This window comes from Heptranchias perlo, chromosome 10 (genome assembly GCF_035084215.1).
Source record: "Heptranchias perlo isolate sHepPer1 chromosome 10, sHepPer1.hap1, whole genome shotgun sequence".
NCBI lineage: Eukaryota > Metazoa > Chordata > Chondrichthyes > Hexanchiformes > Hexanchidae > Heptranchias > Heptranchias perlo.
Genome location: NC_090334.1, coordinates 43,234,147 through 43,261,772, shown reverse-complemented (window position 1 = coordinate 43,261,772; position 27,626 = coordinate 43,234,147). Strand labels below are relative to the sequence as shown.

The following is a 27,626-nucleotide window of genomic DNA, read 5'->3' as shown; positions in this document are numbered from 1 at the left end:
TTTGATCACCCAAACCTCCATCAAAGCTTTGAGCCAACCTGAGCCGGAATTAAATAATAAAATAATGACATTCAATATTATATGCAGTTTTCATCCAGCGACTTGTTTGCCTCAAAAAGGCTGGCAAAAATTCAAGAATTAATCACTCATGTTTACATTTCAAAGATAATATAGTCCAAAATAATTGATGTTAAAAAAGTGAAATTAAAATAAAATATTGGATTTTTAACATTTTTTTCTTATCCGTGAAATTATAAATGCTTTGAATGCAGCACGGAAGTGCTTGCAAGTGCTTATAAGGAAAGTTATAACAGGTATGTTTTAATTTTGTCCGGTCCGACAGAGTATAACAATACACAACCAAGTCTGCCTAATCTCAAAAAATTCCATCCCACAATAATGCCTTGCTTGGAGGAATGTGAAAACAAAATTCAGCAAACAGTTCACAGGTCATTGAAATACAGATGTGTAAACAATAAAGTAAAAACTAGAGTTTTCAAAAATGTACTAATACTTTAATAATGCCAAATAAGTTTGCATGCTGTCTTAATTGTGGTTCTGCCACAAGTGTTTCAAAAGACAAAGTATAACATTATAAACAGTTGTTTATAATGGTGCAGCCAATTCTGAAGTCTAGTTAAAATTTAGTGAAGCATTTTGAAACAAGGTGACAAGTTAGTGTTAGTGTTCATGGATGAATCATTCATAGCATAAATGCAGTGGTTTTACCAAAGGGCACTTGTGCCCCCAAATGCCAAGCCATTTTTCAGTGCGGCTTTGCAGCATTGCATTTGTTAGGCAATTGCAAAAATGAGAAATGCCATTTTCCATCTCCTGCATTACACACATTGACTTAAAAGGAAATGACTCTTCCATTCAACACAATGCACAAAAATTAAGATGGGGAAATAAGCTAAGGTATTTGTACAGCTGATATGCACACACAGCAAACTAGACTTTTAAAAAAATCAGCTGCATAGAAATTACAAATTAATTTCTTCACAATTCATAGTACTGCATTTGCAAATGCTTTTTCAAAGTACTGTCCCTTAAATTTAATTATGTAATTGTACAGAAATACCAAGCATTACAAAAGGGAACATACTGATGCTGGAGTCACCTGCTGTGTGTTCAGATCATGATATTTAATTAGATAAATTCATCAACCCTCTATGTATAGACAAGCTAAGCTGGTTTCTAGACTATTCTGTGAAATCTAAATTGGATGTGAGGCCTGAAGTAAACTCAGTCACCAAAATAATCATTAAATTGGCACTGTAAATGGCTGCCCATCCAAGATGGGAAACCTTTATTGTATGAATCGTTTTATTGTATGAATTGTTTGATTGCCATATGAATGACTTGATCTCCATAGATTTGCTCTATAAAGTGTAATATGTAAAGCTGTGTAATTTCTAAGGAAATATTTTACTTTGTTGCAATAACAGTTGATAACTGAAACTACAAAGACTTGTTCTCTTTTTTTAAAAAAGGAGAACGGTCAATGATGTGATAATAAACAATTTTTACAATGAGTCATTTGCAGGAAAAAAATGGCATTGGGGCAAGGAATGGAAATCACCAACCCATCCTTTTGGGTTGACCCATTGCCATTTGTTTTCAGTAGATGAGTATGACTCAGTTTAATCTTCTGAAATTGTGTTTCAAAAATCACTGTTTCTGCTGCAGGCTTCATAAACTGATACACTATTATTGAAGCAGCTTTGATGAGATCATGCACTACCTCTGGCTTCAAAAAACTAGATTACTTTGAATTCAATTATGTTGATAAGGTTAGAAAGATTGGCAAACTATAACCTTTAGAATAAAACAATTTAAGAAATTTAGTCCTGAAGTCCCAAGCATCAAAATTCTTTTCAGGTGTGAAACCGAAAGTATTTTGAGCAAACTATTCTACGTTTCCAGAATCAGTGATTTTGAATACTGTCAGTAAAGATTAGTAAATCAAGCCTTTAATGAGTATTGTCTGTTTTACTTCACCTTTAAAATGCAAGACAAACCATCACCTCATACTCCCAACACCTAATTTATGGTAGTGATTTAATTAGAGCTGAAGTCTAGAGGCCATCTCAAAAATTTTAATCTGTACCCAATATAAAAGTTAGGGTACCAATCAGCAAGAGTACTGATGTTAAATATAAAAAGGATGAGAATGTCATAAAATAGCAACAACCATGATTATTTTCTTAAAAATTTGCTTAATTTTCAAGTAATCCACTTACCCTCCAGAGCCATAAGACCGCTTTTGATGATTTTTGGAATCGTAGTAACGTTGTAACACCATACTACTCCTATTTTTCAAGTAGCCAGTTTCAATTTCTATGTAATTTTCCAGGTACGAAATGAAAATGCCTTTGATCATCTTCGCCAGAAAGGTCTGTTTATCAGTGCCAAGGTCGAACTCTGCTAACTTGCTTGCTAAATTTGTGGTCCTGTAGGGCAGAGACATCACACAAAAAAGCTTACATTTATTACCTGCTCATAGGCCCCTGCCAATAGTACGCAACTAACTGCTAGATGGCTTTTTGTTATATATCAGACCAAGCTGATTTGACTTTTAAGTTTCCCTCCCATTTGTGAAGTATCTTACCTCAATGTGACATGTTCTCCAGGGAGCCCAGTTGAGGTTTAAATGCATGGTTTTGAATACTGCCATTCTTGTTTTAATTTAAAATCTGCATTCAATCATTCAAGGCACAGCATATTAGTGCACTGACATGCTATGCCACTGGGCTACTCTGAATAATCTGTTAAAAATAAAAGTCTTGCAAGAATCTGGCGTTTGGATTTTGTTCTCTAGTGATACATACTGCATACCAAGAAAAATTGAAGGAAATTCAGGCATAAAGTGCAAATACAAAGGCAATTTGTTGCTATGAAATATTTAATACCAGCTTCAAGTGTGGCCATCTAAATTGAAGGGGATTAGTAAACTACTCACATATTTTGTAACAGCAGTACAAGTGCTGACATTGAAATAATCCCCCAACAAGTTGAGGAGATCATTGCTAGAGGTACGTCACAAGACATTCACAGATGAGGAAGGCTATTCACCTTAGTTCATCCATCCAGAAAGACCCCCATGTCCCTCAATGCAGCATCCAATTGTTTCCTAAATGAGTCCAAGGTTTTTACCTTCACTACTCTATCTGGAAGTCCACTCCATGTAATGATCACTGTGCGTGAAGAAAAACTTTGATATTAATCCTCAATTTGTTTTTTTTCCCCACTAGTTTGAACCACTGTCCCCTTTCCCTACACTTACAACTTAGTTTTGAATTAACTTTCCAGATTTACTTTGTCCATACCATTTATTAGCATATGTAGTATCTATCTATAATCAGTTTCTCTCTCTATTATATAATCACCTCTCAGATGTCTCCTTTCAAAGCTGAAAAGCCCCAGTGCCTGAATGTCTCCTGTGTCTCAATAACATGATATGGGGATCAGGCGGGAAAGTGGAGTTGAGGTCGAAGATCAGCCATGATCTTACTGAATGGCGGAGCAGGCTTGAGGGGCCACATGGCCTTCTCCTGCTCCTATTTCTTATATTCTTATAACCAGAACTGAACACAGTACTGAAGGTGTGGTAACATCAGGGAACAATACAGTTTGAGCAGGAATTTATTTGGGCTATATTCTATCAGCTTTGTTGATGCTCTGCATTGGAGAGACATGTGAGCATCAAGTTTACTATGATTGCCGAGTCTCTTTCCACTTCATCTATGGCTATTTCACCAACATTCACAGAGTGCATGTATTGCCCATTTTTCCTTCCAATATGTAGTATTGTACACACGTCTGCATTGTTTCATCTGCCACTGTTTTGCCCATTTATATATAATATCCAACATTGTAATTTCTGAGCGACCGCCTCTGAAAGCTTTGACCCTCCTAGTTTAGTATAATGTGGAAAATTTACATTCGAGTTCCCGAATCCAAGTCACTGATGTAAATAAGAAACAGCAGTGGTCCCAATACTGATCTTCCCCCCACCCTGATCCTTACATAACTCCCCTAACAATTACCCATTGTTTTCAATCTTTCAACCAATTTTTTATCCATTCTCAAGGTTTTCCCTGAATCCCCACAGCTTTGAATTTAACGAATACCTTTCTTTGTGGAGTTCTATCAAATGCCCTTTGAAAGTCTCAGTACACCATGCTGTAGGACTTTCCACAGTCCACTTGGGGTGTCACTTGCTCAAAAAAAAAATCAATAGTTGGCCAAGCAGGAATCCATGTTGACTGGTATTTAGTAGATTATTATGCAGATAAACCTCAAGTTTACTCCTGATAATCAATTCCATTATTTTACACAGGATTGAATAAGACTGTAATCTGTAGGGTCTGTAGTTGCCAGTGTCATTTTTGTCACCCCTTTTTGAAATTGGGCAGCACATTAGCCAGTTTCCAATCTACTGGTACTTCTCCAGTATCGAAGGACTCCCCCAACTATCGCCAGTGCTTCACAAATTTCTTCCTGACTCTCTCCATACTCTGGGATAAGTACCATCTAAGCTATGTCAGGTCAAGTCCTAGACTAATGCCCAATAATATTGAATTCAGGTTTTCTTTCATTTTCTGGTTCCAAATCTGTAAAATCTGATTCTAAAAACTGGATCTGTAACACTGGGCTGCAAAAAGTTTCATAACATATGTGTGAATCACTACAGTGCTACTATAAGCAGAAGTGTCATTTCTCAATGCATTCTGAGGTGCGTAATTCAGACCCAAAACTGATTTAATATTTACTCTAATCAGACCATACTGACTTTTCTTTGTTTCAGTTTTGCAAATTTTCAGTGGTTTTGATATATTTGAGGAACTGGGTTTCAGAGCTATTTATTTGTTACATACAAGGGACTGAATTTAAGAGCTGAAGCGAAGGCAAGTACAAGGATCGCAATAGAATAGTAAGCCAAGCATACCAGGAAAGAACCAATGTATATTGTCTATTGTGAGTTCCAAGTGGAAATTAAGGTCCCAATCGCAATTCACTGCACTAATTAGAGTTTGGAGTGTAGTTCCTATTTACCATTCCGCCCCCAACTTCCTTATTCTTGAATTTTCTTTTTTTTTTTTTTGAGGATTTAAAATAATTTCCCTTTCTTCTCCCCCCACCCTCTTCCTATCTACATGCCATTGTTCTGTTTTCAACTGGCAGAGCCTTATTTCCACCACAGTTATGTAAGGGTTTTATATTGCTGGAAGTCAGTCATCAGCATATTTCCTTTAATCCTTCAAATAATTGTCCTAGACCTTTTTGAATATCCTTTTAATCCACTTTTTTCTCGTTGTGCACTTCAGATACAGTCAGCACTTTCGACCCCAGTTACAGAGTATATAGGTACTGTAGCTGCATCCTTTGATTCAAACCAATGATATAAAAATACTGATTTTGGCTTTTTTTTTTAATTCAAGGATCTTTCAGCCAGAGCACTAACCAATTTAGGGAGTTCTTCTCAGAAGCAAAATTATCTCTCAATCAGATCACTCTGTCAGGTAGTGACTGAGTGTGAAGAACTGGTTACAGGTTATTTTCTGAAGGGGGTTGGGGGGAGAATTAGGACAAATTTTCTACAACACAGGATAGACAATACGTTATTTACTTGATGGTCCAGAGGAAAACATGGATAGGTCCAACTAAATTTGCACTGGTAAATTACCATTGACAAATTTGGGTCAACTCAATGTTATCCACAGATTTTATCATGCATTCACGACAGTCCTGAAAATATTACAAAAATATTACATTTTGAAAAATATTCAATATCAAACAGATCAATTTAGTTTTCAGAATATACATTTTGAAACTGAGGTACATTCCCACAATATAAGCTTTGAGACATATATGCAAACACTATGGAATACTGTATTATAGAAAATTGCAATATAATAGAAAAAGTATCACTGCATTTAAGAAAAACCTCACTGGTACCAACAGATACATATATATCAATCATGTCATTCTGGCAAAATTGCATTTGAAGCCAAAATGAGGCTAACTGTCAACATATTAATTACTTTCTTATCCCAAAGAAATGCAGATCTTTATGTAATCAAGGATTAGTACCTCTCCCCTCATGAATTGTAACATTTATCATGGGAAGCAATATCTTCATTTTTTTCAAGACAGTGACTGGCACTTATAAAAGCTATTTTTTTTAAAAAATGGGCCATGTGCACTATTTTAGGCACGATACTTGAAACATAATTACAAGTTTCTTAAATTTAAAAAGACTGCACTACTGGTAACATCTTACCTTGTGTATAGATCATACAGGTTATTTAAATATTGTTCTGCATCAGACTTTTTACATTCTTCTAATCGATCTCTGATAAAACTCTAAGATATGAAGAGGACAATTATTTTCAACTCGACAGAATTTCTGAACACTATCCACTACCAGTTAAAGTGACAATAAAGTGACAGCAGCACACAGCTCAATCACATCAGCAGTGAAAGTACACAAGTAATCATCTAAGGGAGAAAAACTGAAGTGCAATTACAAACACTAGCAAATGTTCACAATGTTTGAATTTACATTTGAGAAGCAAATTAGTTAATGCTTTACTAAGTGATGGCCCTGATGTATCAGCACACGGGAACCAGTTAGCATAACTAAAGGCTGGCAATGAATTGCAAAAGAGTTTGAATGTCAACAAGATCCCTGGACCACATTACTGCTGAACTGCCAGATGTTTATTATTCTTAATAAAATATAGCACAGTTGTGTGTGTTTTTTTTTTAAGGTAGATAGGAGATTAAAATATTTGTTACAGGCATAGAGTACAGCAGAGTCAAGACATTGCCATGACAGATTATAAAGTTTAATGCGACGTGGAAGCTGAGGGTATATGGAGTAACAAAAATGGGACTATAGTTCTTTGACAGTAGACTATCAAGAAATAAACATCATAATTGAGTATTTTTCCAAACTAAGCTATGTGATAAACATCCTTATAGAAGGTAGGTTCCATACCAGGTTAATTCAATGGGCTAATGCCATCACTGAATTATTTTCCCTGGTACAACAGCATTTAGTTCAAAGACAGGTTCATTCATATCAAAAAAGAACAAAAGAACAGTTGTAGCATGAATAGATATTCACACAGCTAGGAATTTGTCTTTTTAAATTATTTTAAATTTAATATGAAATAGTAAAACACTACCTGGAGTTTAATCTCAAAAATGTTTTGTATAAGTTTGGCCATCACATTTTCTGGGCTGCTGAAGATTTCCCGAACTTCTTTGTTTACTCGTTGGCATAACGTGGCTGTATCTTCAAATAAATCATTTCTGAAATATGAACCCTACAAATAAAACATTTTAACTATATCATAAATTATGGAATCCAATGGGTTAAGACATTACAGAAAATATAGTCAGAGTTGAAATAATACATTTTGTACATCAAAAACTCATTAGTGTTGAACAGTTTAACAGAAGGAAATGAAACAACTACACAAAAGATGGATTACAGCAGATTACCTCCTGGCACTGTTTTATGTACACATCCACACAGTGAGAATATCCCTGGAAAAGAGAAAATATGTTCCATATTTCAAAAAGTCTAAACTAAAACATCTAGACTAAATTGGAACAACTCAAATATCCTATAACAAATACACAATTCTTAGTTACTTGATTGCAATGGTGTCCCCCAAAGAACAATGTCCCTTTCTTACGCATTTTTTTTAAAAATCAATTGTAAGCAATATATACACATTTTTGCGCTAGCAGGACAACTTATATATGCATACATGCTAGAGGCGGACATAACTAGGAAGTAGATGCGTAAGTCTGACTCATAAGGGGTAAATACAAGAGGCTGACAAGTATGAGATGGAAGTATGAGACTAAAGCAGATATGAAATATAAGCAATTGAAATAGTTGAAATTAAGATCAGAATCTGAAATCAGTGAGAGGAAGGCAAAAGAAATTGAGAGACAAGAGATTAAAATAAATAAGAGATATGAAATAGTTGAGATTGAAATTGATGATTGATACAAATAAATATGAAACAAACCCTGAAAGAGACAGCACAGACTGAAACACATTTATAGAGAAATAAAAACAGAAAATGCTGGAAACGCTCCACAAAAAGCAGGACAAATCCAATCCGGCCAATTACCGCCCCATCAGTCTACTCTCAATCATCAGCAAAGTGATGGAAGTTGTCGTCGACAGTGCTATCAAGCGGCACTTACTCACCAGTAACCTGCTCACCGATGCTCAGTTTGGGTTCTGCCAGGACCACTCTGCTACAGACCTCATTACAGCCTTGGTCCAAACATGGACAAAAGAGCTGAATTCCAGAGGTGAAGTGAGAGTGACTGCCCTTGACATCAAGGCAGCATTTGACCGAGTGTGGCATCAAGGAGCCCTAGCAAAATTGAAGTCAATGGGAATCAGGGGGAAAACTCTCCAGTGGCTGGAGTCATACCTAGCACAAAGGAAGATGGTAGTGGTTGTTGGAGGCCAATCATCTCAGCCCCAGGGCATTGCTGCAGGAGTTCCTCAAGGCAGTGTCCTTGGCCCAACCATCTTCAGCTACTTCATCAATGACCTTCCCTCCGTCATAAGGTCAGAAATGGGGATGTTCGCTGATGATTGCAGTGTTCAGTTCCATTCGCTACCCCTCAAATAATGAGGCAGTCCGAGCCCGCACGCAGCAAGACCTGGACAACATCCAGGCTTGGGCTCATAAGTGGCAAGTAACACTTGCGCCAGACAAGTGCCAGGCAAAGACCATCTCCAACAAGAGAGAGTCTAACCACCTCCTCTTGACATTCAACGGCATTACCATCGCCGAATCCCCCACCATCAACATCCCGGGGGTCACCATTGACCAGAAACTTAACTGGACCAGCCATATAAATACTGTGGCTACAAGAGCAGGTCAGAGGCTGAGTATTCTGCGGCGAGTGACTCACCTCCTGACTCCCCAAAGCACAAGTCAGAAGGCACAAGTCAGAAGTGTGATGGAATACTCTCCACTTGCTTGGATGAGTGCAGCTCCAACAACACTCAAGAAGCTTGACACCATCCAGGACAAAGCAGCCCGTTTGATTGGCACCCCATCCACCACCCTAAACATTCACTCCCTTCACCACCGGCGCACTGTGGCTGCAGTATGTACCATCCACAGGATGCGCTGCAGCAACTCGCCAAAGCTTCGCCAACAGCACCTCCCAAACCCGCGACCTCTACCACCTAGAAGGACAAAGCAGCAGGTACAAGAGAACAACACCACCTGCACGTTCCCCTCCAAGTCACACACCATCCTAACTTGGAAATATATCGCCGTTCCTTCATCGTCGCTGGATCAAAATCCTGGAACTCCCTTCCTAACAGAACTGTGGGAAAACCTTCACCACCGGACACGACAACGGCAAACCAAGCCCAGTCGACCCTGCAAGGTCCTCCTTACTAACATCTGGGGACTTGTGCCAAAATTGGGAGAGCTGTCCCACAGACTAGTCAAGCAACAGCCTGACATAGCCATACTCACAGATTCATACCTTACAGCCAACGTCCCAGACTCTTTCATCACCATCCCTGGGTATGTCCTGTCCCACCGGCAGGACAGACCCACCAGAGGTGGCGGTACAGTGATATACAGTCAGGAGGGAGTGGCCCTGGGAGTCCTCAACATTGACTCCGGACCCCATAAAATCTCATGGCATCAGGTCAAACGTGGGCAAGGAAACCTCCTGCTGATTACCACCTACCGTCCTACTTCAGCTGATTAATCAGTCCTCCTCAATGTTGAGCACCACTTGGAGGAAGCACTGAGGGTAGCAAGAGCACAAAACGTACTCTGGGTGGGGGACTTCAATGTCCATCACCAAGAGTGGCTCGGTAGCACCACTACTGACCAAGCTGGCAGAGTCCTGAAGGACACAGCTGCCAGACTGGGCCTGCGGCAGGTGGTGAGCGAACCAACACGAGGGAAAAACCTACTTGACCTCGTCCTCACCAAACTACCTGTCGCAAATGCATCTGTCCATGACAGTATTGGTAGGAGTGACCACCGCACAGTCCTCGTGGAGACAAAGTCCCATCTTCGCACTGAGGACACCATCCAACGTGTTGTGTGGCACTACCACCGTGCTAAATGGGCTAGATTCAGAACAGATCCAGCAGCTCAAAACTGGGCATCCATGAGGTGCTGTGGGCCATCAGCAACAGCAGATTTGTATTCCAGCACAATCTGTAACCTCATGGCCCAGCATATTTCTCACTCTACCATTACCAACAAGCCAGGAGATCAACCCTGGTTCAATGAGGAGTGTAGAAGAGCATGCCAGGAGCAGCACCAGGCGTACCTAAAAATGAGGTGCCAACCTGGTGAAGCCACAACTCAGGACTACATACATGCTAAACAGCGGAAGCAACATGCTATAGACAGAGCTAAGCGATTCCACAACCAATGGATCAGATCAAAGCTCTGCAGTCCTGCCACATCCAGTCGTGAATGGTGGTGGAAAATTAAACAACTAACGGGAGGAGGAGGCTCTGCAAACATCCCCATCCTCAATGATGGCGGAGTCCAGCACGTGAGTGCAAAAGATAAGGCTGAAGTGTTTGCAACCATCTTCAGCCAGAAGTGCCGAGTGGATGATCCATCTCGGCCTCCTCCCGATATCCTCACCATCACAGAAGCCAGTCTTCAGCCAATTCGATTCACTCCACGTGATATCAAGAAACGGCTGAGTGCACTGGATACAGCAAAGGCTATGGGCCCCGACAACATCCCAGCTGTAGTGCTGAAGACTTGTACTCCAGAACTAGCTGCGCCTCTAGCCAAGCTGTTCCAGTATAGCTACAACACTGGCATCTACCCGACAATGTGGAAAATTGCCCAGGTATGTCCTGTCCACAAAAAGCAGGACAAATCCAATCCGGCCAATTACCGCCCCATCAGTCTACTCTCAATCATCAGCAAAGTGATGGAAGGTGTGGTCGACAGTGCTATCAAGCGGCACTCAATCAATAACCTGCTCACCGATGCTCAGTTTGGGTTCTGCCAGGACCACTCGGCTACAGACCTCATTACAGCCTTGGTCCAAACATGGACATAAGAGCTGAATTCCAGAGGTGAGGCGAGAGTGACTGCCCTTGACATCAAGGCAGCATTTGACCGAGTGTGGCACCAAGGAGCCCTAGTAAAATTGAAGTCAATGGGAATCAGGGGGAAAACTCTCCAGTGGCTGGAGTCATACCTAGCGCAAAGGAAGATGGTAGTGGTTGTTGGAGGCCAATCATCTCAGCCCCAGGACATTGCTGCAGGAGTTCCTCAAGGCAGTGTCCTAGGCCCAACCATCTTCAGCTGCTTCATCAATGACCTTCCCTCCGTCATAAGGTCAGAAATGGGGATGTTCGCTGATGATTGCAGTGTTCAGTTCCATTCGCAACCCCTCAAATAATGAAGCAGTCCGAGCCCGCATGCAGCAAGACCTGGACAACACCCAGGCTTGGGCTGATAAGTGGCAAGTAACATTTGCGCCAGATAAGTGCCAGGCAATGACCATCTCCAACAAGAGAGAGTCTAACCACCTCCTCTTGACATTCAACGGCATTACCATCGCCGAATCCCCCACTATCAACATCCTGGGGGTCACCATTGACCAGAAACTTAACTGGACCAGCCATATAAATACTGTGGCTACGAGAGCAGGTCAGAGGCTGGGTATTCTACGGCGAGTGACTCACCTCCTAACTCCCCAAAGCCTTTCTACCATCTACAAGGCACAAGTCAGGAGTGTGATGGAATACTCTCCACTTGCTTGGATGAGTGCAGCTCCAACAACACTCAAGAAGCTTGACACCATCCAGGACAAAGCAGCCCGCTTGATTGGCACCCCATCCACCACCCTAAACATTCACTCCCTTCACCACCGGCGCACTGTGGCTGCAGTGTGTACCATCCACAGGATGCACTGCAGCAACTCACCACGGCTTCTTCGACAGCACCTCCCAAACCCGCGACCTCTACCACCGAGAAGGACAAGAGCAGCAGGCACATGGGAACACCACCACCTGCATGTTCCCCTCCAAGTCACACACCATCCCGACTTGGAAATATATTGCCGTTCCTTCATCGTCGCTGGGTCAAAATCCTGGAACTCCCTTCCTAACAGCACTTGGGAGAACCCTCACCACACGGACTGCAGCGGTTCAAGGCAGCGGCTCACAACCACCTTCTCAAGGGCAATTAGGGATGGGCAATAAATGCCAGCCTCACCAGCGACGCCCACATCCCATGAACGAATAAAAAAAAAACATGGACTGCAGCGGTTCAAGAAGGCGGCTCACCACCACCTTCTCAAGGGCAATTAGGGATGGGCAATAAATGCCGGCCTCGCCAGCGACGCCCACATCCCATGAACGAATTTTTTAAAAAGTGAGGCAGCATCTGTGGAGAAAGAAACCAAATTAACGTTTCCCTTACTTGCTGAGCTTTTCCAGCATTTTCTGTTTTTATTTCAGATTTCCAGCATCAGCAGTATTTTGCTTTTGACACATTATTAGGGGGTGATCAGAGGGGCTGAGAGACCTTGGGAAAAAAACCTAACTGCAGAGGCAAAACATAACAGTAAGAAATTCTTTCAATTCTTCACCGGTAAGAAATTGGATCAGATCACAAGCATAAAAGATACAAAAAAGCTGGAAACAGAAGGATGAGCATGAGATAGTAAACATTTTGAATGATTACTTCGTCCAAGTATTCACAAAGGAAGTTAAAACAACATGCCCTCCCCAAACAGAGATAACCTTTACAAAATGAATGACCTTATAAATGAGATGGAAGTCCTCAAAGATAAAAAGGTTCAAAACCAATAAATCTCCAGGGATATATGGTATTTATCCCTGAGTGCTAAGGGAAACTAGGAAGGAAATTTGTGAGGTATTGATAATCAAAATGAGTGAATTACTGAACAATGGCAAGGTGCCAGTACACTGGAAACAGACCAACACATTTCTCTTCCACAAAGGGTGACAAAACAGACAAGCAACTACAGACCCATTAGTCTTACTTCACTCCCTGTAAAATAATAGAATCAGGAGTAAACACAAGGACTATCTTTACAATATATTAATGAACAGCAGTCAATCTGGGAGATCCGGCCTGATCAACCTCCTTGACTTCTTTGAGTGACATCCCAAGGAGATCTTACAAATTCTGGGAATTCAGTGAAAAACTTAGGAATGGATAAGAAATTAGTTCAAGGATAGATAACCATGGGTGCTTCTTAGTGGAGAAGAGACATGAGGCTGATCTCCATGGTTAGAAGTCCGAGTTATGAGGAAGACCAGAGGTAGTTGGGTTTTTCAGCCTTGAAAGATGATGCTTAAGAGGTGATCTTAGAAGTATACAAGCTAGCTAATGGTATGCAAAAAGTAAATATGAAAATTACTTTGAAGTAAATTGTGAGGACAGGGATTAAGGATCAAACTAGTAATAGTAAATTTAAGGCATCAGGAAAAATGTTCAATACATGGAATGATGTTCCAGAAAGCAAGCAATGGAGGCAAAAAACAATTGAATACAGCAGTGACTTAAAAATGCTTCCTGAATTTTTTTTCATCCACCTTTTTTGCCTCAGTAACTGAAATGTCCAAAATAAGGATAAAGGAAAAACAAAATCAAAAAATTACATACATCAAAATATTATGATTAATTTACCCACTAAATTGTCTCGTGTGTCTTTTAATGCCTTCATTAAAGTTTTTACATGAAGGCCTCAACTTCCCCCAGGTTCGATCTGATATTTTTTGCCTGCTGTGACATTCAGAGCAGAATTTGGATTGTGCAGTCTGAGCGTGTGCAGTGTACCTAATTCGTCAGACTGCATCAGTACTCATCAGTCAGCTCTACTGATGGGACATTTTTCTTGAGCTTCTAGTACTTTCTGCCTAGTGGCCTTTCTTTAAATAATTTTGAAAATCAAGACAACGCTCAAATTTTACTGAGTCAAAATTTAAGTTTTTTAAAAAAAAAGACAGGAGCATGTGCGAGAACACTAGCTGAAGACGTTTATTTTGCGATGTTTTTATTTTGTATTCTATCACATTAAACAGAGTAAGCGATCTTAGAATTCCAAAGGCACTGCACCTGTAGGTGCCATGACCATACATTAGGTGACTATTTGCTGACAATGGGGCAGCAGCTGTCATGTGACAGTCCTAAACTGCACCAACAGTAACCCACAAGCAGTCATTCAATTCAAAATTCGTGGCTGCGCGCTCCCAGCAACTGGCCAAGTGTACAGAACACAGTGCAAACACTAGGTAGATCGATAGAGTGTATTAATTGCAGACCCAAACAGCATTACAGGTTTGAAGTAAGTTATTTTAACAGCTGTGAAGCAGACTTGTGTTGGCCAAATAAAAGGGATCGTTCAGATTCATTTTATGTCCAACATTGTGCAGATTTTTAATCATTTCAACTTTCTGTTCCACAGGTTGAGTAGTACATAAATAGTTAGAAAAACTCTTCTTAAAATGAATACCTTAAAGTGGAGTAAAACTGCTGCAACCTCACGCATCCTGGAAATTTCACCCCTCTTCTGCGCATTTGTAAATTCCTGAATCAACTGGCATTCCAAGTCATGATATTTACCTAGAAAGACCATAAATTATCTTCTACCTTGCATGACACTTGGGGAGCAGTGAGTCTGAAAATCATGTTATTAAAGCAATAAGGGATTCCAAATTCTCAGATTTTAGATAGTATCCACAAGATCCAACATGTAACATTTTATGTATTATTTTGTTTAAGATGGCAATTTTACTGCACTTGCCAAAATATGAAACTTAAATTAATTATAATGAGGCACAAAGAGTATTTGGAAATTAATCTGTTTTATGGCAATTGTACATTCTCCAACTTCTCGCCAACCTGCTATTTATTGTACTTTTTAACCATCAAAATTTAGCTTTTAGTCTCTACAATGTTTAAGAGCACACTGCTAGATATTAGTGTCCAAACTGTGTTTTAGGATATGCCAGTTTGGGGGTTTGCTTGCCATAGTGAGAATATAAATATAGTTACAAGAACTCACTTGCAATTTTTGATTTCACTTCTGCAAACCTACAAGGAATAAAAAAAGCCATTAATTTGAAAAGAAATACCCCATAAGAGATCATCTACTTTAATGTTTAATGAATTTCAAACAAATGACAAGCTTCAACAGATGCCAGATGAACACCGAAGAGCTAGTTATGACATATATATTCACACACAAATACATTTTTTATTTAAGGTTTAAGGGCTATGCAGTGAGAGAAGATAAATGAACTTAAAGATCCATAATAGATCTCCTTATCCTTAGTCAACACATTTGGAATCAAACAGTCATGGTCTCAGTGGTTCAGCATCGGAGGAGATTGATTCTCAATATATCACTGCAATGAGCCCTGAAAGCTGTTTACATGAAACAGGGAAGAAAAAACTAGAAAACAGCAATTAATTGCTGTGTGGGGTAATTTTGCTAATATGACTTTTTTTTTAAAATCCTGCTTTAATAAGAGTTAAAATATTTTAATAAGCAAGTAATCATGTCAATTTTATTAAATTTGAAATTGGCAGATATTTTTACAATGAAGTGCTAATTTGAATGGTTGCCTCACCTGTCAAAGGGCAGTTCTTGAGCAATGAGGTGCAACTTCTGAATGATATCAGCTGCCTCCTTAATCTGAAGATAAAAGGATATGAATATAATATTTAAGACATTACCTATGAAGGTGAAGATGCTCCTGTTCTTTTCTCCACTTCAAAAAAAAATCAAGAATTCTGTACATACAGCATAGCAAATGTAAAAGTGGCATGTCAAATTTAAGGATCGCACTCAGAAGCATCATTAATTTGTATTTCAAAAAGAAACCTGCAAATGTGGTTATTGAAGAATATAATCTTTAAATTATACATTAGACAAAATAACCAAAGATTTAAAATAAAACAAAAAGCTTATAAACAGAGCTAAAAAAAATCTGCAGAGGTAACACAGAAGGGCATTAATACTCTTCCATTGCAACCCCATTAGGTCCAACTGGCCATTAGGAGGGGCTCACAAGCAATTAATGGTCTTCAACTTGGCGCAACTCTCATTAGCTGTTTGCCCAGGCGGATGTGTGAAATTAGAAAGTAACTGCATGGGAAATTAAGTAGAACCCTCACATCCTACATTGTTTCATTGTGTTAGCATGCCATCATACTGCCCAGGTCCTTTTTAAATACTTAAAATAGGAAAAGAGAAAGAAACTTGAAAACTTTGAAGCCAGAAAATAAATTGAAATACTGCAATACGCTTTTCTGTTTGAGAATTAAGAGTAACATACAGCACTGATGACCAATATAACCTCAGGGTCATTAGTTGCCTGTATCTCAGATATGCATGGTGCCACATCTTCATGATGCTCAGCTTCCTGCTAACCATAAGCTTTGAGAGTAAACAGAAGCAATGAATATTCCAGAGAAGGATTAAAAAAAACATAATCCAACAAAGTGTAGCAAAACTCCTGATAAGATCACATGGTTGGGACAAGATTTACATTAAGCAGATGGGAATAAATATGAAACTGCTTAAATTGTGATAACTGATGTGATCTCATTAAGTTTTTTAATGATCCATTTCCTGTATTAAAGGATACTGTATGGACTTTAGGATGCAAAGGTCACTGAAAAATGTGTTACCACATGCTAGCTCATACCACCATTACAGGATACTGGAATTATATTAAAATATTAGTTGATCTCCCGTGAAGACAACCACGGTAGATGGTCACTGGGCCAGGGCCCTTTTCTTCAGTTCGGGGGGGGGGGGGGGGGGGGAAAGAAGAGAGAAATGAGGGAGATATGAGGGCAAGAGTAAAGGATGGAGTCAGCAGGAGGGGGGGGGGGGGAAGGGGGTAATCGTGGATAAGGAAGGGTGAGGTAGTATTGAGTCAGATCCTATTTTTCTCTCAATGGGAGGGGAGAGGTGCACCTGATTTCTCCACCCTGTCCGTTAGGGGTGTTGACAGGTGGTGGTAGTATTGATTGGGGAGTGGTGGCATGATGTCTGCTCAGGGTGGGTTGGGTTTGGGGCTGGCCATAATTCATGCACAGTGTTTGGGGGGGGGGGGGGGGGGGGGGGGGGGGGGAAGAGAGTATAGTTCCTCAGTTGTGGGTGGAGCATCTTCGTTGAAAGAGGGTCCAGGTTTATTTCTGTTTTATGTGGTTTGGGGGACGCAGGAACCCTGGGATCTCTGCAGTGAGGACGGTTGTGACTCCGGCTCAGTTTTTGGGAGGGGGGGGGGGGGGGTGGGAGGTGGGAGTGGATTTTCTGCTCTGTGGTGGACATAGGCAGGTATGGTCTAGGTGCAATCTATTCTCACTGAGGTGTGCTTCGTTCTGGCAGCCATGTGTGCTCAGTGGGGGTGCACCTAACTCTGCTTAGGCAAGCGAATGCAGTTCCAGCTGTGTGTTTTGGGGGGGGGGGTGAACCTTTCTCATTCAAAGCAGCGGAGGTGATTAACTGCTCAATTTGGGTGGAGGGGAGTTGCGAGGATTTCTGTTGGGGGGGGGGGGGGGGGTGGTGAGTGAGGTGAATCTCAAACAGTGATTGTTTATTTAGTTGGGTTATTGTTTCAATGCTGTTTGTTGGACTGTGGGTGGGTGCAATTCTGGTTTCGGTTTCCCCTGAATTTTCCGTCACGTTCTTCTTTGCGATGGATGGTCAGTCAGTGGCTCAGTGATTTTCCAAGCAAATTTAGTACTCTTCTGACTGTTACTTCTGTTCCATCTGCCGCCAGTGCTTCCTTTTCCGTCAGCCTTCCTTATTCAATGAATGCCGTGGCAAATAGTCCTTGTGGTTTCAGTTGGCTATTTCTACTGATACAATAAGTTGCCGGCAGCTGTTTTACTTTGACTTTCATGACTCCTATGAAAATAGATTCTGCTTGATTGGGGGAGGGGCAGGGCAGAAAAATGACTTCAAACTTATGAGATTTGCTCTCCTAATCTTTGTTTTAATAATTGTAAACAATTTTACAACACCAAGTTATAGTCCAGCAATTTGTTTTAATAGCATCAGTAAGCACTTCATGACTGTTTTGCTATTTTTAAACTTTGTTCTTTTCACTCACACATTCCTTGGGCACCTGGAACCAAAATTCCACCCCCCACCCCCATACATAGAATGAAATTTCTAGGAGATGAGCAAGGGGTGGTCATATTAGGCACTTCCCTATTATACTCAAATAGTCACGTAACGTACAGAAATATACACAAACACACACATTGCTAGATCCTCATTTGATGGTGGTTTTGGATTCAAGAGGGTTAAAATATATTAAAAATTTAACTATTGTGGAAGTGGTATATTATAGCTTTTGCCATCCAAAAGAAGTATTAAACTTTTCTTTATAATAAATACCAATTCACATTAACTCTTCATTTATGCTGCCGATACATTTTTATTAAAATTCTTCAACCACACAATAGAACTCAATTAAAAATAACTAAAGTTGGGGGGGGGGGGGTGGAGAAATCTCACTTCTTTATCCATGTGAATATGATTAAGCCAAGAGCCAAAATTCTTAGCTTCATTAGCAAAATTGGAAAATAAAATGTTAAAAAAAACAACCTCATCACTTTCTGAATTTTTGTACACAAATGCTTTATCAGCACTCTGCAGGTTACCACTTTTAATTTACATTTCTGAACAATGAAATTGTTAGACTCTTTGAAAAGTTTAGACTTCAGTGGATTGAAGTCTGACCGTGGTAAGTCATGGTAGCAGCTTGTAATTAGAGCAGCACTGCTTACTGCTTTGAACCACTTTTATCCTGCTGACAGCACTTACCTTTTCTGGATTTGTAAAAACGTCAGACTTCAGCTCTCCATCCAGAAACTCATTAAAGTATTTCATCAGTTTCTGTGCCTCAACAGCCCGTTGCCTTGGTGTATTTACTCCCTCCAGTTGGTCTCCAAGGTGACAAACCTTTGTTGCTACATAGCTGATATGTTCGTCCAGCTCCTGGAAATGCTGGAAAGCAATCTACAGGCATAGAAGTGAAGCACTAAAATTAAGGTCACTACTGCAGTAGTACATTACCCAAATATATCACTTCAATTAAAGAACCGACTAATTTACATGTGATATTTAGGGTTCAATGGTGATTGAGAATAAAATGTCTTTTTTGTTTACAAAAGTACAAACCGTACTCAGATTTATCTTTTTTTCAAAAAAAGTTTCCACCACACTATTTTCTCATCTGGGCATTTTGGGCTGCAGACTTCACTACAGCTTCAGTTAGTGCTTGTATTGGACGATAGTTTGACGTTTCAAAGGATGGCACGAGTCTTCACCCCAATTTTAACCACCTCACTTATCCCCAAAATGTTACATAAGTTGATTTCAAAATGCTCATCCTTGCCTACAAATTCAGGCCTGGTCACACTCATCTCTACCTCTGCAACATTCACAGCCTGCACCATGCACTCTTCCAACTCTGGTCCAATATGTGCCTCCCCCCACCCTATCACTGGCATAGCCTTCAGCTGTTACACCTCTCAAATCTAGAATTCCAAGTATCAACTCTCATCTGACTTAGAAGACCAAGAATCCACACTCCACTTCAGGACTTTATAGTACATAACCTGGACTGCTGTTTCCATACAGGGAATGCAGCATTCTTAGAAGTGCCATCTTTGAATATCGGTAAATCAAGGTCCCATTTTCCTGTTCAGGTAGATTCTGTCCCACTATTCAAATAGTAGTGAGTTCCCCCTAAACCAGCACCACCAAAAACAGATTAAGTGATCATTTATTTCAGTTGTTGGAGACATTTGTGCACAAATTGGCTGCTACACTTGTCTATGCAATAACAGTGATTGCACTTCAATGTAATTCACTGAATGTGAAGCACCTTGGGACATCCTGAAGACATGGTAAGGTGATATATAAATGCAAGTTCCCACACTTTGCTCCATTTCTCTCCACCTATAAAAACCTCAAAACTTTGCTCTTCGACTACACTGTCACATTCTTTAACTGTTCTGACTCTTGCTCAGTGCCTGTTGTCTCCACCTTCAAAACACTCTGCTACATTAAAAGAGACTATATGAATGCAAGTAGCTGTACAATTGCTTTTTTCAAAAATTGTTTATCTCAATTCTAAAACAAGATCAGAGAAGGAAAAAAACAGACCAGTAGCTCCTGAACAAAATAAAAGCACTGTTTAATTTTCAAACCATACCTTTGTGCACCAAAACATTTCTACTTCTAAACATCCTTGCATAACATCCTATGTGATTGATTTCTTGGTGCATTAAACTTGGAGTATGAAGGAGATAGTCAAAGGTATTGCCAGTTTCAATAAATGGTTTCCTAACTGCCTTTTATTATCGCTCAACGACCCTCAAATATTTTAGATCACCAATATACTCAATATCAGTCAATATCTGACAACGAACACTGATGAAGGAACAGCAGGAAAAACAGTTAGAAATAATATTGTTCAGGACTACAAGTGATTTAAATGATATATGTAACTGAACATCACAGTAAAAGAAAAGGTAGTTGAGATGCTGGATGGGCTAAAAATTGATGGAGGTATTAGAAAAGCTAGCTGTACATAAAGTAGATAAGTCACCCGGTCCGGATGGGATACATCCTAGGTTGCTGAGGGAAATAAGGGTGGAAATTGCAGAGGAACTGGCCATAATCTTCCAATCATCCTTAGATATGGGGGTGGTGCTAGAGGACTGTTATGTTACACCCTTGTTCAAAAATGGGTGCAAGGATAAATCCAGCAACTACAGGCCAGTCAGTTTAACCTCTGTGGTGGGGAAACTTTTAGAAACGATAATCCGGGACAAGTTAGTCACTTGGACAAGTGTGGATTAATTAAGGAAATCCTGCACAGATTTGTTAATGGCAAATCATGTTTAACTAACTTTTCTGATGAGTTAACAGAGAGGTCGAAGAGGGGAGGAGCTGAGAGGAGCCGAGCCGAGCGGAGGGAGGGTCCGATAAAAGGCGGGATTTCAGAGCGCTGAGAACAGCTGAGAGGAGCCGAGCGGAGGGAGCGTCCGATAAAAGGCGGGATTTCAGAGCGCTGAGAACAGCTGAGAGGAGCCGAGCCGAGCGGAGGGAGCGTCCGATAAAAGGCGGGATTTCAGAGCGCTGAGAACAGCTGAGAGGAGCCGAGCCGAGCGGAGCTGCGACCGAGTTCGAAGTGACGTCAGGAATCAGATCGGGACGCGACACAGGGGAGGCACCTGATTGGTGAGTAGGTTCAGGTGAGTATTTCTCCTTATCTACAGTAACTGAAGTAAAAGGAAAGGGAGGGTCTGCAGGTCTTATAGGAAGTAGCGTTTATTTTTTAGTGAATCAAGGTCCCCAGTGTAGTTAACATTCTCTAAATTGAGAACAATTTAAAGGAGTAAACTCCTTAAAGGGAGTGGTAAGTAGTTTTTCTTTCCTTTTTTTTTCTCTTGACATTGTAGTTGTTCTTAAGCTAATTTAAGGGTTAAGTCATGGCAGGAGATCCCAGCGCCGTGTCATGTTCCTCTTGTGGGATGTGGGAATTCAGGGCTCCTTCCTGTATCCCTGATTCCTTCACCTGCGGGAAGTGTGTCCAGCTGCAGCTATTGTTTGACCGCTTGACGGCTCTGGAGCTGCGGATGGACTCACTTTGGAGCATCCGCGATGCTGAGAAAGTCGTGGATAGCACGTTCAGTGAGTTGGTCACACCGCAGATAAAAATTACTGAGGGAGATAGTGAATGGGTGACCAACAGACAGAGGAAGAGTAGGAAGGCAGTGCAGGGGTCCCCTGCGGTCATCTCCCTCCAAAACAGGTATACCGTTTTGGATACTGTTGGCGGAGATGGCTCACCAGGGGAAGGTGGCAGTGGCCAGGTTCATGGCACCGTGGCTGGCTCTGCTGCACAGGAGGGCAGGAAAAAGAGTGGCAGAGCTATAGTGATAGGGGACTCGATTGTAAGGGGAATAGACAGGCGTTTCTGCGGACGCAACCGAGACTCCAGGATGGTATGTTGCCTCCCTGGTGCAAGGGTCAAGGATGTCTCGGAGCGGCTGCAGGACATTCTGGAGGGGGAGGGTGAACAGCCAGTTGTCGTGGTGCATATAGGCACCAACGATATAGGTAAAAAACAGGATGAGGTCCTACAAGCTGAATTTAGGGAGTTAGGAGTTAAACTAAAGAGTAGGACCTCAAAGGTAGTAATCTCAGGATTGCTACCAGTGCCACGGGTTAGTCAGAGTAGGAATGACAGGATAGCTAAGATGAATACGTGGCTTGAGAGATGGTGCAAGCTGGAGGGATTCAAATTCCTGGGCCATTGGAACCGGTTCTGGGGGAGGTGGGACCAGTACAAATTGGACGGTCTGCATCTGGGCAGGACTGGAACCAATGTCCTAGGGGGAGTGTTTGCCAGTGCTGTTGGGGAGGGTTTAAACTAATGTGGCAGGGGGATGGGAACCGATGCACGAAGTCAGTGGGAAATAAAGTGGTGACAGAAACAAAAGGCAGTAAGGGAGAGTGTACAGAACATGACCGGACAGATGGTCTGAGAAAGCAGGGCAAAGACCAAGGGAAGTCTAGATTAAACTGCATTTATTTCAATGCAAGAAGTCTGATGGGCAAGGCAGATGAACTCAGGGCATGGATGGGTACATGGGACTGGGATGTTATAGCTATTACTGAAACATGGCTAAGGGAGGGGCAGGACTGGCAGCTCAATGTTCCAGGGTACAGATGCTATAGGAAAGATAGAGCAGGAGGTAAGAGAGGAGGGGGAGTTGCGTTCTTGATTAGGGAGAACATCACGGCAGTAGTGAGAGGGGATATATCCGAGGGTTCGCCCACTGAGTCCATATGGGTAGAACTGAAAAATAAGAAGGGAGAGATCACTTTGATAGGATTGTACTACAGACCCCCAAATAGTCAACGGGAAATTGAGGAGCAAATATGTAAGGAGATTACAGACAGCTGCAAGAAAAATAGGGTGGTAATAGTAGGGGACTTTAACTTTCCCAACATTGACTGGGACAGCCATAGCATTAGGGGCTTGGATGGAGAGAAATTTGTTGAGTGTATTCAGGAGGAATTTCTCATTCAGTATGTGGATGGCCCGACTAGAGAGGGGGCAAAACTTGACCTCCTCTTGGGAAATAAGGAAGGGCAGGTGACAGAAGTGTTAGTGAGGGATCACTTTGGGACCAGTGATCATAATTCCATTAGTTTTAAGATAGCTATGGAGAAGGATAGGTCTGGCCCAAAAGTTAAAATTCTAAATTGGGGAAAGGCCAATTTTGATGGTATTAGACAGGAACTTTCAGAAGTTGATTGGGAGAGTCTGTTGGCAGGCAAAGGGACGTCTGGTAAGTGGGAGGCTTTCAAAAGTGTGTTAACCAGGGTTCAGGGTAAGCACATTCCTTATAAAGTGAAGGGCAAGGCTGGTAGAAGTAGGGAACCTTGGATGACTCGGGAGATTGAGGCACTAGTCAAAAATAAGAAGGAGGCATATGACAAGCATAGGCAGCTGGGATCAAGTGGATCCCTTGAAGAGTATAGAGATTGCCGGAGTAGAGTTAAGAGAGAAATCAGGAGGGCAAAAAGGGGATATGAGATTGCTTTGGCAGATCAGGCAAAGGTGAATCCAAAGAGCTTCTACAAATACATAAAGGGCAAAAGGGTAACTAGGGAGAGAGTAGGGCCTCTTAAGGATCAACAAGGTCATCTATGTGCGGAACCACAAGAGATGGGTGAGATCCTGAATGAATATTTCACATCGGTATTTACGGTTGAGAAAGGCATGGATGTTAGGGAACTTGGGGAAATAAATAGTGATGTCTTGAGGAGTGTACATATTACAGAGAGGGAGGTGCTGGAAGTCTTAACGCGCATCAAGGTAGATAAATCTCCGGGACCTGATGAAATGTATCCCAGGACGTTATGGGAGGTTAGGGAGGAAATTGCGGGTCCCCTAGCAGAGATATTTGAATCATCCACCGCTACAGGTGAGGTGCCTGAAGATTGGAGGGTAGCAAATGTTGTGCCTTTGTTTAAGAAGGGCGGCAGGGAAAAGCCTGGGAACTACAGACCAGTGAGCCTGACATCTGTAGTGGGTAAGTTGTTAGAGGGTATTCTGAGGGACAGAATCTACAGGCATTTGGAGAGGCAGGGACTAATTAGGAACAGTCAGCATGGTTTTGTGAGAGGAAAATCATGTCTCACGAATTTGATTGAGTTTTTTGAAGGGGTAACCAAGAAGATAGATGAGGGCTGTGCAGTAGACGTGGTCTACATGGACTTCAGCAAAGCATTTGACAAGGTACCGCATGGTAGGTTGTTACATAAGGTTAAATCTCATGGGATCCAAGGTGAGGTAGCCAATTGGATACAAAATTGGCTTGACGACAGAAGACAGAGGGTGGTTGTCGAGGGTTGTTTTTCAAACTGGATGCCTGTGTCCAGCGGTGTGCCTCAGGGATCGGTGCTGGGTCCGCTGTTATTTGTTATTTATATTAATGATTTGGATGAGAATTTAGGAGGCATGGTTAGTAAGTTTGCAGATGACACCAAGATTGGTGGCATTGTGGACAGTGAAGAAGGTTATCTAGGATTGCAACGGGATCTTGATAAATTGGGCCAGTGGGCCGATGAATGGCAGATGGAGTTTAATTTAGATAAATGTGAGGTGATGCATTTTGGTAGATCAAATCGGGCCAGGACCTATTCCGTTAATGGTAGGGCGTTGGGGAGAGTTATAGAACAAAGAGATCTGGGAGTACAGATTCATAGCTCCTTGAAAGTGGAGTCACAGGTGGATAGGGTGGTGAAGAAGGCATTCAGCATGCTTGGTTTCATTGGTCAGAACATTGAATGCAGGAGTTGGGATGTCTTGTTGAAGTTGTACAGGGCATTGGTGAGGCCACACTTGGAGTACTGTGTACAGTTCTGGTCACCCTATTATAGAAAGGATATTATTAAACTAGAAAGAGTGCAGAAAAGATTTACTAGGATGCTACCGGGACTTGATGGTTTGACTTACAGGGAGAGGTTAGACAGACTGGGACTTTATTCCCTGGAGAGTAGGAGGTTAAGGGGTGATCTTATAGAAGTCTATAAAATAATGAGGGGCATAGATAAGGTCGATAGTCAAAATCTTTTCCCAAAGGTAGGGGAGTCTATAACGAGGGGGCACAGATTTAAGGTGAGAGGGGAGAGATACAAAAGGATCCAGAGGGGCAATTTTTTCACTCAAAGGGTGGTGAGTGTCTGGAACGAGCTGCCAGAGGCAGTAGTAGAGGCGGGTACAATTTTGTCTTTTAAAAAGCATTTGGACAGTTACATGGGGAAGATGGGTATCGAGGGATATGGGCCAAGTGCAGGCAATTGGGACTAGCTTAGTGGTATAAACTGGGCGACATGGACATGTTGGGCCGAAGGGCCTGTTTCCATGTTGTAACTTCTATGATTCTATGATAATGTGATTGATGTGGGGCGTATGGATTTCCAAAAGGCGATTGATAAAGTGCCGCAGAATAGGCTTGTCATCAAAGTTGAAGCCCACGGAATAAAAGGGGCAGAGGCAGCGTGGATACGAAATTGGCTAAGCGACAGGAAACAGAGTAGAGGTGCATGGTTGTTTTTCGGACTGGAGGGTGGTATACAGTGGTGTTCCCCAGGGGTCAGTACAAGGACCACTGCTTTTCTTGATCTATATTAATGACTTGGACTTAGGTGTATAGGACAATTTCAAAATTTGCAGATGACACAAAAGTGTAGTGAACAGTGAGGAGGATAGTGAGACTTCAAGAGGACATAGGCAGGCTGGTAGAACAAGCAGACACGTGACAGATGAAATTTAATGCAGAAAAGTGCGAAGTGACACATTTTGGTAGGAAGAACGAGGAGAGGCAATATAAAGTAAAGGGTATAATTCTAAAAGGGGTGCAGGAACAGAGAGATTGGGGGGCATATGTGCACAAATCTTTGAAGGTGACAGGACAGGTTGAGAAAACAGTTAAAAAAGCACACGGGATCTTGGGCTTTATAAATAGAGGCATCGAGTACAAAAGCAAGGAAGTTATGATGAACCTTTATAAAACACTAGTTTGGCCGCAACTGGAGTATTGTGTCCAATTCTGGGCACCGCACTTTAGGAAGGATGTGAAGGCCTTAGAGAGGCTGCAGATAAGATTTACTAGAATGGTTCCAGGGATGAAGGACTTCAGTTACATGGATAGACTGGAGAAGCTGGGGTTGTTCAACTTTGAGCAAAGTAAGTTGAGGAGATTTGACAGAGGTATTCAAAATCATGACGGGTCTCGACAATGTAGAGAGAAACTGTTCCCGTTGGCGGAAGGGTTAAGAACCAGAGGACATAGATTTATGGTGATTGGCAAAAGAACCAAAGGAGACATGAGGAAAAACTTTTTTTACACAGCGAGTGGTTATGATCTGGAATGCACTGCCGGGGGGGGGGGGGGGGGGGAGGGAGAGTGAGAGTGAGAGTGAGAGTGAGGGCGAGGGCGAGGGCGAGGGCGAGGGCGAGGGCGAGGGCGAGGGCGAGGGCGAGGGCGAGGGCGAGGGCGAGGGCGAGGGCGAGGGCGAGGGCGAGGGCGAGGGCGAGGGCGAGGGCGAGGGCGAGGGCGAGGGCGAGGTGGGGTGGGGTGGGGGTGGGGGTGGGAGGCAGATATAATCACTGCTTTCAAAAGGGAATTGGATAAGTACCTGAGGGGAAAAAATTTGCAGGGCTACGGGGAAAGGGCAGGAGAGTGGGACTGCTCTTGCAGAGAGCCGGAATAGACTCGACAGGCCGAACGGCCCCCTTCCGTGCTGTAACCATTCGATGATATACCAATATTTAAATATTTCAAAGTCTGCTGCAAATTATATATCATTCAATTTAGTTCAATTTCTTCAAATAGTGTGTTTTTAATTCAAGTTTGTATGAAAAGATACCTAAGTTTTAATTTTGCACTGCAGATCAGATGTAAAGTTGTAGAGGAGATAGAGGTAAACAACAGTCTATGGAGTAACGAGTGCCTTGTAAAAAATGGTAATAAAAGATTTTATATATTTTTTTAAATCTATCAAAAAAATCAACCGTAAAGTATGCTTAAATGAAGTAAAAAAAACTAGAGAGGCTGGAAATCTGAAACAAAAACAGAAAATGTTTTGAAACACTCACCATCTGCAGAGAACACAAGTGAGTTAATGTTTCACGTGTGGACCCGACATCAGAACTGCAAAATGTTACAGGTGAACAGCACAAAGGGGAGATGGAGGTACACACCACACACACCACACACACAAAAGAGAATAAAGATAATGATCTGTAAAGTGTTTAGGTAGAAAACAGGAGATGGTTCAACAGCTGAACTGATGCTAACAAGACAATGGAAGGCATAAGGAGAGAAATTAAAGACACTTTGAGGCACAGAATGTGTGAGGCAGTGGAGATAATCCAAACACACCTTTCCCTTCTCTCCCCTCTCCAAGAGGCCATTCCCTCAGTGACACCCTTGTTCATTCTTCCACCACATCTACCAGCCACTCTCCTCCTCCTGGCT

At 41.7% G+C, this 27,626-nt stretch overlaps 1 protein-coding gene across 1 annotated transcript in view; it reads right to left on the bottom strand.

Annotated features, from left to right (window-relative positions):
• exoc5 (exocyst complex component 5) overlaps positions 1 to 27,626 on the bottom strand; it is a 66,618-nt gene that overhangs the window by 14,760 nt on the left and 24,232 nt on the right. The window contains exons 4-11 of the mRNA XM_067991564.1: positions 18,880 to 19,074; positions 15,665 to 15,729; positions 15,097 to 15,125; positions 14,545 to 14,654; positions 7,516 to 7,560; positions 7,197 to 7,337; positions 6,287 to 6,369; positions 2,244 to 2,453 (exon numbers count right to left, since the gene is read on the bottom strand). Coding sequence (XP_067847665.1) covers positions 2,244 to 2,453; positions 6,287 to 6,369; positions 7,197 to 7,337; positions 7,516 to 7,560; positions 14,545 to 14,654; positions 15,097 to 15,125; positions 15,665 to 15,729; positions 18,880 to 19,074 — 878 coding nt within the window. The remainder of the gene's footprint in view (positions 1 to 2,243; positions 2,454 to 6,286; positions 6,370 to 7,196; positions 7,338 to 7,515; positions 7,561 to 14,544; positions 14,655 to 15,096; positions 15,126 to 15,664; positions 15,730 to 18,879; positions 19,075 to 27,626) is intronic.